At 32.2% G+C, this 11,491-nt stretch overlaps 1 protein-coding gene across 1 annotated transcript; it reads left to right on the top strand.

Moving 5' to 3' along the window:
- The first annotated feature begins 7,482 nt into the window (after window positions 1-7,482).
- On the top strand, window positions 7,483-11,221 carry LOC104905343 (expansin-B15). Its single transcript, XM_010693855.3, has 4 exons — window positions 7,483-7,724; window positions 8,941-9,053; window positions 9,859-10,046; window positions 10,511-11,221. Exons 1-4 carry the CDS (start codon window positions 7,532-7,534, stop codon window positions 10,833-10,835), a joined length of 819 nt encoding a protein of 272 aa, XP_010692157.2. The 5' UTR covers window positions 7,483-7,531; the 3' UTR covers window positions 10,836-11,221.
- The last annotated feature ends 270 nt before the right edge of the window (window positions 11,222-11,491 follow it).

Here is an 11,491-nt window from a genome sequence, read left to right as displayed (position 1 = left end):
ATTCTAAACAATTATGGTGCCTAAAATGTTTTTTTTCAATGTTCTATAACCCCGTCACATACGTTAGAATGTGGAAAAAATGAAGTTGAATTTTTCGTAGAATTAGTGCTCTACATTCAAGGTGAAAAGTTTTTTGCCCTTAACTTTTAGGGCATGTTCTCCCCAACTTATTTTCAGTTCAGTTCAGTTCAGCTCCAATCAGTTCAGTTCAGTTCAGTTCAGCTCAGCTCTAATAAGTTCAGGTCAGTTCAGCTCAGTTTAGTTCAGCTTCATTCTTTTGTAACCATTTTGTTAAATATTATTATTATGTTGGTATAATTTAATTACTAATTACTCTTATTATTATTATTATTATTATTATTATTATTATTATTATTATTATTATTATTGTTATTATTATTATTATTATTATTATTATTATTATTATTATTATTATTATTATTATTATTATGGTTTAGGTCAAAGCACAAATAAACCCACATTTTTTAGCCCATAAACCAATCAAATCACGTCAAGACGGTTTATGATGTAATTTTCGCGGTCCAACCCAATCATTATTTTTATTACTAAATATTATTATATTATTAAATCTAATTATTAAAATAGTAATATTAATTTACTTCTTAGATATTATTGTTATTATATATCATCATCAAGTATTAATATATTAATACAAATTATATAAAATAATTATTATTAATTATCATTATTATCATTAATTATTATTATTATTATTAATTTATGATTATTAATATTATTTATTTATAACTATCATTTAAAAATATCCAAAATACTATTATTATTACTTATCATTATAGTAACTATTTAATATTCATATTATTATTGTTTAAATATTATTTATATATGTATTACATTCAATTTAATTCAATTCAGTTCAGTTCAGTTTAGTTCAACTCCAATCAGTTCAATTCAGTTGTTTTATGCCGAAGAGAACATACCCTTATCTTGTAAAACATTTCTGATTGATTCTAGCGCCTAAAGTGGCAATTTTCTATGTTCAACATATTTCTCAAGTCCGAAAAGGAAAAAACGAAGTTGGATTTTTCGTACTAGTTGTGCCCTGCATATAATCCAAGACAAACAAATGTCATGTTGTTATATGTAATATCCCCCCTCCCCCCACACACAATCAAATGAGACATTAAGCATTAAAAATATTTGCTTCAAGACTCGCCCATGACCTCTCATTTGATATGATAATTTGATATGCTAATGCACTAACCAACTACACTACAATACTCATGTTGGTATTTGTGAGGGAAAAAATTATTTAAATACAAGATATTATTTCTATTTATGAATACTTCACATGCACGCTGATAAATAATCCGGGGCGTATTACTCGAGATAATAACTAGTTTAGTTTTAAAAAAGGGTGATTATGGCTGGAAAATGAAGCAATTGGTAGTACTTTTGACAAAGAATTAATCCTCTTTTTAGCCGTAAAACGTGGCCCCAAGTTATTATTCAAAGACCATACATACTATATGATGAAAGTAAGGAAAAAGTACAACAATAAATGTACTAACATAAAAGCCAAGAAAATTTGCCAAATATAATCTTTATTATTTAATCGGAAGATCTAATTGATTTCACAATTTTACTCTGTTATCTGATAGATATATTACTAGGCCTCCACAAAGAGGTGAACATTCAAGAGAGTATGATCACCCATAAGGCCATAAGGCTAGATGAAATTCCATACTAAAACTAATTGGTATTAAGAGGAATTGTCCATGAAATTCATATATTAGTCATCCTCTTTTTCTTTAATGTGGGACATGCTCATATGTGGGCTAATATAAAAACTTACAAATTTTCAACTGCAAAAAGAAATGTTGTCCATGACATCACCCATGTGAATTTTGGAGATAACCTTGAAAAGTATGTTACCTAACTCTCTAGTTTTCCTTTTGGACTATTGGTAAATCTTCTAATCACATCACAAATGCCCGAACAAGTACAATTTTTATCATACACTCGAGTATACCGTGAGTATGGTACATCTAATGCTATATTTATTATTCATTACTTATTTAAAACCTCAAAATGACCAAAATTCACACAATAAGAACTCTAAATGGTAAAAAAAAACCTTGGACGTACCATGAATGCTCTCCCTAAACAAGCGTTGCCTATGTTTTATCCTATCTTACTTCTAATACAAGTATCTTATATGTATAGACATTTAAAAAGAACAATGAAAAGAAACAGTCGATGGAAACACCAGTTTGAAGTTCTATCCCTTACAATAATGAAGGCTATTATTAAGTTATTAATAAGCTTACACTCTAGCTCTGTTACACCCCTAGGAGTTCCCCAAACATCAAAAATCTTCCGAATATTAGAGTATATCGTCGTCATTTCAATCGTGAAAGAAGAGTTTATATTTATGTTTAGGTGCACAATTTTAACTTTATCAGGGGCATTCTTGATTCTTACACTTGCAAAATGACTTGGCCGGTGTGATTTGCTATGTCATATCTCATACACAAACATAATTAAGTAATAAGTATTGCTCACTGATGAAAAAGATAATAAAGGTACGTAAATAAATACTCAACTCAACCAACCTCAGATCTAAGAAAATGATGTTTTACCAACTAGCTAGTCCAATTTTACGAGTAATTAAACCAAACCAATAAAAAGTTAGTACTCGTAAATTGTACGTGAACACTAGTTCAATCATCCAATTACCAAAAAATTGCCCCCCAAAAGATTTCACTCTGGTGCATGAGCCACGTCCTAAGTAGCGCATGAGGGTTGCACTTGCAGACTTCTCCTAATCCATAGTAAGAACTAAGAACAGTTCAAAGTTCAAACGCTATATAAAACCGCTTCATAACAAAATTATCTTCTCATTTTCTTGTATTAATTAGAAGATGAAAATTTGTGTCTTTTAATTAATACAAGGAAATGGGGAGATAATTTTAGAGGCAAAAGCTAATAATCGTCCATAGAATGTTAGATAAAATGATTAAAAGTAATGAAAATATTAAATAAATCTAAATAGAACTCACAATTACATTATATAAAAAAGTAGGCAATATGAAACTATAAGAATTAAAATCATTTTTCTTAGCCAAATTAATTTTGCCTCAAATGGAATCTGATTTTTTTTTTCTTTTTTCACTTTAGTAGTGGTACACAATCAAGAATTTTTTTAAAAGAGTGTATATACTCTATTTTTCTTTTTTGATTAAGGAAGATAATTATTGGTTCGAAAATTAAACCTTGCTAAGCTACTAGCCTATAGGGAACACCAACTCACACGCTAAACATCCCATAACTAAAGCCCCAACATATGGTTGGGATGAGGATTCGAACCTTGGGTAATCCCCTGAAGGGTGTTACCCCATTGAGCTACCACCTCTCCCCTCCATATATATACTCTATTTAATGTTATGACAATATCATTCATGTCTTAACTAAGATTTCGTAACAAGTTCAGTTTGTTCATCACAGTTTCCTTTTCTCTCTAAAATTCTCTCGGTTAAACACTAAAAACACAAGCCCCTCTACAGCCGCCTCCCTAGCTTCGCTAGCGGCTGGCTTCTCAGCCTCGTCGACGAGTCTAGCCCCCTAGTAGTTTTCGAAGATTCTATGTCGTCTTCCCCCGTTCAGTTCCCCACCCCCCAGTTTCTTTGTCGTCTTCGTCATTTGGTTTGTCGTTGTTCTTTGTCGTCGCATGTAGGTAGGGCTCCCCTTCCGGATCTCCTCCCTCCTTTGTTTGGTCGTCGGGCTCCCTCTCCCCTTCCCCTGTTGCGTGTCTCAAGTATCCCTCTCCCCCTCCCTTGTTGTGTTCGTGGCCATCCTTTTCCCCCTCCCTTATTGTTGTGTCCCGTTGAGTCTCCTTCCCCCGTTTTCCCCAGCCTAGTTCCCCTCCCTTGTTGAGTTCGTATCAGTAGCTATTGTCCCGTTGCGTCCCTTTCCCAGTTAGGTTCTTGCGCTCTTTAGATCTAATCCCCCTCCCCGTGTTCCCCAGCCCAGTTCCCCTCCTTGTCTTGGTCGAGTTCCCTTTCCCTCTCCCCTGTTTTGGTCAAGTTTCCTCTTCCCCTTCCCCGGTTTGCGTCTATGTCGAGTGCTAATGTGAATTTGGTACTTGAGTTTTTAGTTTGTTTATTGTCGTTTTATGTTTCAAATTTGATTTAGTATCTTCCAAATCCAATATTCCTTGCCTTTTTGCATATGGATGTGCTTGGGTGTTCGTTAGTAGTGATTGGTAGGTAGTGCAAAGCTCTTGGTTTTTTATGACAAAGAAGGATCTAGCAAACCTAGTGAATAGAGCTAAATAGCTAATGCTTCTGGAGTTGGTTGTCAGGTTTATGCCGCTTTAGGACTTCGAGTGTTGGTTAAGATGAGAAGAGGTTCTCAATTTAGATTTATTGTGCGTCGTTTCTAGGGTAGAGATTGTGAGGTTGGATCTTCGAATCCGTAAGTGGGGCGAAGTTCATTAATCAAACTCGCCCTAATTTCTCGTAATGGCTTCAAGTGTCATCACACCTAAAAATGCATCTTGTGGGAGGCCCTCCAATTTAATTTGGAGCACCTTTAGACTCCACTCTATCGAGTTTCTGTTTAATGCGACTAAACTCTAGGTACCCTTGTAACAGGGTCAGAAGTCACCAAAGGACGTGACTTTATTAATGTTAGTTGATTCCGTAGAATCCCAAGAGGTTGTTTCTCTTCACGGACCTTGGGATTTAGTGTCTAGTGGACATTGAGGTCCACTAGCTCTAGTGCGACAATCTCTCGCAGAAGTTCGTAAGAGTTTCGTATCATAACAGACTCCCTCTCATATCAGGTCTTTTTCATCAAGACATATCATCCAACATCAGTTGTCTTCGCTCAAGGCAAACTACTTTTGGACTGGACATGGGATAGTTAGTTTTTTCTTTCTAAAGTATGTAAGAGCGAGCTAATAGAGCTCTTGTTATTGTTCATTTATGTCTGTTTGGTTGTATTAACATCAGGTTGTACTCTTATTTTAATTAATACAAATTTTCTCGATGTAAAAAATAAACAATATCATTGTACAACTTTTGAAGCTAATGGGAAAATTTTAGTACTTCCTCAAAAAAAGAAGTGAAAATTTTAGTAAACTATCATAACTAGATAAATTAAAGTCCAGTTTCTATTTTCCCATTTTAAGAATTTACAAATTTACACACTTCCATTAGTCTGCAATTTAGGCATAAAGCACTGAGCTACGTTATCAATATAAGTATAAAGTATTTGGAGTTGCAATCAGTCTATTCAGTAGACTAACCACCAAAAGCAATGCAATGCAATACTAGTTAAAGACCGACTTCGGAGAATTTTTTTTGGAAAAATGTCACTTTTCAACCGCCAATAACCTCCATTAACGGCTATTTCACCGGAATGTGATTTTCACCTAAAAAAATGTATTCAAAGTCGTAATTTTGTTATTTTCTTTTGTATTTCTATCCCTTTCACATAGATTAAATTAGAATAGTACGTAATTTGGGGTCAATTGTTTCTGTAATTCTATTGGTTAAGACATCATAATAGGAGGTCCACCTACGTAATAAGAGCTCCGCTCTCCCCCTTTTTTTTAATTTTTTTTTTTTTTTTTGTTTAGAGCTCGAGATTAGCATTCATCACCTTCTAAATTATGTTGAGATGCTGATGGTAATACGTCAATGGTGTGAGTTGATGTATCCGATACATGCAGTGGCGGATCCAGAATTTTTAGCTTGTGAGTTTGGAAGTCATAAACTTACTCTACTCCGGGTTCAAGTATTTTAATCCTCAAAGCCATGCTAAACTTGCTCTTACTTTGTTTACTTTAGTAAGGGTATGTAAGGTTATAAATTTGACTTCATTAACTAAATACTTAATTAACAATTAGCACATTTTTGGTGTGACGCCTTAACAACTAACAAATTCTATAGCGCCCGATGTTAAAAAAAAAAAAAATCCTATAACACGTGCACATGTCAGGATGTACTAAACAAAAACAATTTTGATCTTGGAAAAAAACAGATCGCAAAATTTATTATAACTGGTCACTGAAAAATACAATAAGAGAACTCACCAAATCAAAACCAAAACAAATCGAAAGTAAAACCTTAAATTTTCTCGAAGGTGAAAAAATAAAAACCTTTTTTTTAGGAAGTCAATACTGAAAAATCTTTCAAAAATTGAAATTTCATTAATATTATTGAACCTTATATCATTTTCAACAAAAAAAACCCTTTAAATTTTAACCGTACCCATCAAAATACTACACAATGAACATTATTGAAAGAGGATTATAATGCTATATGAAATCATTCAATGCATTTAAAATTAAATTACTAGAAATTACATGACAAACGACCATGGATAATATATTGAAGAGCTACGTACAAGAGTTAATTGATGATGCTTTTGGTCCTTTTGGATACCCAAAGACCTTAAAGTCTCGAAATTAAAATTAAATTACTAGAAATTACATGACCAACGACCATGAATAATATATTGAAGAGTTACGTATAAGAGTTAATTGATGATGCTTTTGGTCCTTTTGGATACCCAAAGACCTTAAAGTCTCGAAATTAAAATTAAATTACTAGAAATTACATGACCAACGACCATGAATAATATATTGAAGAGTTACGTATAAGAGTTAATTGATGATGCTTTTGGTCCTTTTGGATACCCAAAGACCTTAAAGTCTCGAAATTAAAATTAAATTACTAGAAATTACATGACCAACGACCATGAATAATATATTGAAGAGTTACGTATAAGAGTTAATTGATGATGCTTTTGGTCCTTTTGGATACGCAAAATTCTTCCGAATTAAAAAGCTAAGTTTCAAAATACAAGACAAAATGGACAATGAGTAACATGAAAATTTCTGTAACACATAAATAATCACTTCAAAAGTGTGGTTCGAAGGGTTTAACTAAGTATCCAAAATTACAATTTCCTTAGAACAAGCCACATTTTCACGAGTGCAAAAATCAATGGGCGACAAATTCTTCCGAATTAAGGCGCGCAAGATGAAATAAGAAGGATTGCCAAAATTACGCAAAATTCAAGGAAACATGCATAATCTAATTAACCACTAAAGTCAAAGCATAAAAAATTACTTTCCATTTTTGCTGCTATAAGTATTGTAAAAGTCTTTATTTCCATGAATGTATTTTACTATATATCATGTTATTCACGCTTAAAGGAGCTATCAAGGTTTTGTTTCTTTTCACTTTTCTTGATTATCAAGGTTTTTTTTTTTATGACTTTATTTAGCAAAGCATGATATTATGGTCACATGCTAAAAAACAAATTCTTTAAACTAAAGTAATTTGAAATTTAAATGTTTGACTATGACTTCTATGATTTCCCTGAATTAATGGCTTAATTAAGACATGACATAGATCACTAATCTTCTCTATCCTCTATAAATAACAGTTAGTAGTTGATAGCAGTTATCTTCACTAAATCTAGTAACAGATTTTGCATCACTACTAGTTTGCTACTACTAATATACTATAAGCTCATAATGGCCATTCTTCTCCCTAATTGCCTCTTTTTTTCAGTCATCTCTATTGTTTTTGCTATTCTTCTTGAAAAATGTAATTGTTTTAACCCTAAACTTCTAAATGTTTCCAACTTTAATTATCAAGGCTCCAACTCCAATTGGTCTCCTGCTGGTGCTACATGGTATGGAAGCCCTAACGGTGCCGGAAGCAATGGTAAGAAACTAAGAGCTAAGAAATTAAAATTAAGATCTTTCAGTTCAGTTTAATTCAATTCAGTTCAGTTCAGTTGAATAATTCAGATCAATTCAGTTCAGTTCAGATCAATTCAGTTGAGTTCAGTTCAGCTTTGGATAATACTTTTACTCTCACATATTACTATTCATTTCATTTCAGTTCAGTTTCAGTTCAATTAAGTTTAGTTCAATTCAATTCAATTCAATTTAATTCAATTCAGCTGAACATACCCTTAAGAAAAAATAAGATAAGGTAAATTTAGATAAGATAAGACAAAATAAGTAAAATCAAACAAATCCTTAATATCGTGCATGGTCCAGCTCCAGTCCAAAAACGAAGACGTTTCTGAGACACTAATCATTTTGTTATTTACAGTCATGCATATAACATTAGGAATTGAATTTGCTTATTAGTAGCAAGTAGGCAAGTAGCAACATATTATATTATAATTTATTCACAGTACGTACTCTCCTTACTCTCATATGCTCTAGATAAAGATCGGCAGACATCGTTGAACCAATACAAATTTACATTGCGGCGAGAATAGCTTGTTTGATCGTCTTGAAACAAAGAATTCTGTTGTAGTGATAGTTTAAACTTTCTAACGTCTATAACGTTCCCATACTAGACACAAAACTACTAACAACAAATGTTACACATACTTTTACTTCTTTATGTTTTAGGTGGAATTAAAACTCCTTTAGATATGTTTGTTTATTTTAATTTGAGTAGTATTAATATTAAGCTGTACTTTCTCTTTTAATTAATATATTGATCTCGTCAAAAAAAAAAGTTACACATACATTGCGCGCGCGCGCGCACACACACACACACACATATATATATATATATATATATATATATATATATATAACATGATAGTGATCCGCCTTCCGGCCTGTTCTCCCCAGCTTATTTTCAGTTTAGTTCAGTTCAAACCAGTTCAGTTCAGTTCAGTTCAGCTCTTGACAATACTTTTACTCTCACATATCACTATTCATTTCAGTTCAGTTGAGTTTAATTCAGTTCAGTTCTGTTCAGTTCAGTTCAATTTAGTTCAAATCAGTTCAGTTCAGTTCAGTTCTTAATTTTGAGAATTAATAATTGCTTGTTTCTATAAAAATACCTTGGAGAATAACATAATCTACAATGCATAAAACAGAAACTATATAACAATGTATACATATAAATGTAGGTGGAGCATGTGGGTATACAAATACGGTGGAAAGGCCGCCATATTCTGCCATGGTATCAGCTGGTGGATCCTCAATTTATGAGTTTGGTGAAGGGTGTGGAGTTTGCTATCAGGTTTCACTTCTTTTAGATATACTTCTCCTTTTTTATGTTGCATTATTTAGAAATTTATGCCTTCTCATGCACAAAAATTTAACCATGCATTAATATATATATATATAGAGAGAAGTGAGTTCATATGATAATGCATACTTAAATGAAAAATGAGAATAAATTTTACGCAATATTAGTCTTATGAATAAGTCATGTAATTCTAATGAATAAGTGATTTAACTCCAAAAAATGAATATTAGAAGAAAAAAATTCAATTTTTTTTTTTCTGGGCTCAAATTTTTTTAGGGGGTATAACTCTAATGAACAAGTGTTACGTTGTAACTCTAATCCAATCATCTGGTTGAGATTCATTCTCATTTCTCATGTAAGGAGCATTCTCATATATGTGATCTTACCCCTATATATATATATATATATATATATCTTTCATTATAATATTATATTTACCTGCACTAATAGTATTCCCTCCGTCCCATAATATACTAATATAGTGCCTACTTCATTTTTGGTGGGTCATATTTTAAAAACTTTGACCAAATAATCTCATTTGTATGTATAAAAAAACATATTATGTGGGATCTTGTTAGATTTTTGTTAATGTATAGTTTTATAATATCAGTTTTTTATATTTTTTAGTAATAAGGAATTGAAGATATTAAAGGTTAAAGTCAAGCTTTGAAGACTGTGTAAGAAAAAACAAATACTATATTATGAAACGGAGGGAGTAGTAGAAGTCGATGTATACATTTCAAAATTAATGTTATAGGTTTTTTTTTTAACTATATTTGTTTGTTGGTGGACTTAGGTAAAATGTACTGAAAATGAAGCATGTTCAGGAAAACCAGTGATTGTGACAATAACAGATCAGTGTCCTGGTTGCCCCTCGGATAAACCTCATTTTGATTTAAGTGGAACTGCTTTTGGGGCCATGGCCAAGCCTGGCCTTGCTGAACATCTACGAGATGCTGGTGTTCTTGACATCCAATACAAAAGGTAAGAATTAAGTAATAAGTCAATATCATCAAATGCCATTTTCCCAAAGTTATATATTATACTTCCTGCGTTCTTTATTAATCGATCACTATATGTAAGGGATTGGAGGCTCGTACTATATTAAGGAATAGGAGATAGATAATAATAGATAAAAGGCAGGATTCATAATCATAGAAGGAACATGTTATCAAAAATAGATATGTAACAATTAATATGAAACTTCTAAACACAGAAAATGCAACAATTAATAAAGAACGGAAGAAGCATTAATTATGAATTCTTTTTAATCTACATAATTCCATTTTCATGCTTTCCAATACGTACCTTTTTAATCATTAAAATATTTGTTGATATAAAATAGTATTAACATTCAAACAAGACCTCACACGACTATACATTCCAGTTTCTTTTTATGTTGAACAACATAAATAATCAATTTGCAATCGAAATCGTACTTGGTGCAGGGTAAAATGCAACTATCCTGGAGTAACTGTAGAGGTACGAGTGGATCCGGGATCGAACCAATACTACTTTGCATCTACAATTGAGTATACAGATGGTTTGGGAATAGAAAGTGTGAAGTTGAAGCAAAGATCTGGTGGGTGGGTCAATTTAGAACAATCATGGGGTGCAGTTTGGGAGCTGAATGCAGGGGATGTTCTTCAACCTCCTTTTTCTCTAGAGTTAACTGAAGCTCAATCTGGAGACACTATTACTTTGAACAATGTCATTCCTAGGGGTTGGAATCCTGGTCAAACTTATCGTTCTCATGTTAATTTTAATAACTAATCTTGTATGTTTGTATTTTTTTTTTTTACAAAGGTATCAATGTTATAGTATTAGGGTTACACTTAGTTTGTCCTCCTTTGTAATGGAGAAGAGTTTCAAGGCTGGTTATTGAGTTTGACGATGCTGCCAAAATTGATACCGGGAACTTGGTATGTGGTACGTGATTTAGGAGTCCATCTAGTTTACTTTAAAGGTTACCTTCTGCATTTCCGCTTCCGTATCATGTTCCCGAATGTTCTATGTTCCATGTAACAATGTCAGCCAAACTATAATATGTGACTCATAGTAGTATATTTGTAATGTATGTTATGCTAGTGGGATGTTAGGTTGTGGAATATGAATTATTCCCACCCTCCCCTTTTATATGAAAACATATGTTTACTCTACCCTTTCTCAAATCCATTTTAAGAACCGTTAATACATTTACTTGTATATTTTATATATGTTTACATACATTATTATCTTATACTTTTCGCATCTCTTAATAGATCTCTCATTTCTAATTTGGACACTATTTATAGGTAAAGAAAATCCTTAAATAAGATTTCCAATATATAAGAAAAACATAGTTGTGTGGGGGTTTTGTTTGATTCGTTTCATTGCGTCCATTAAGAAAATCAAAGTTATAAATTTTATTAATACGTAATCAAATATAT

The sequence above is a fragment of the Beta vulgaris genome, chromosome 1, assembly GCF_026745355.1.
Source record: "Beta vulgaris subsp. vulgaris cultivar EL10 chromosome 1, EL10.2, whole genome shotgun sequence".
Lineage (NCBI taxonomy): Eukaryota > Viridiplantae > Streptophyta > Magnoliopsida > Caryophyllales > Amaranthaceae > Beta > Beta vulgaris.
Note: the sequence above shows the minus strand (reverse complement) of the source record. Positions and strands in the feature narration are given on the sequence as shown.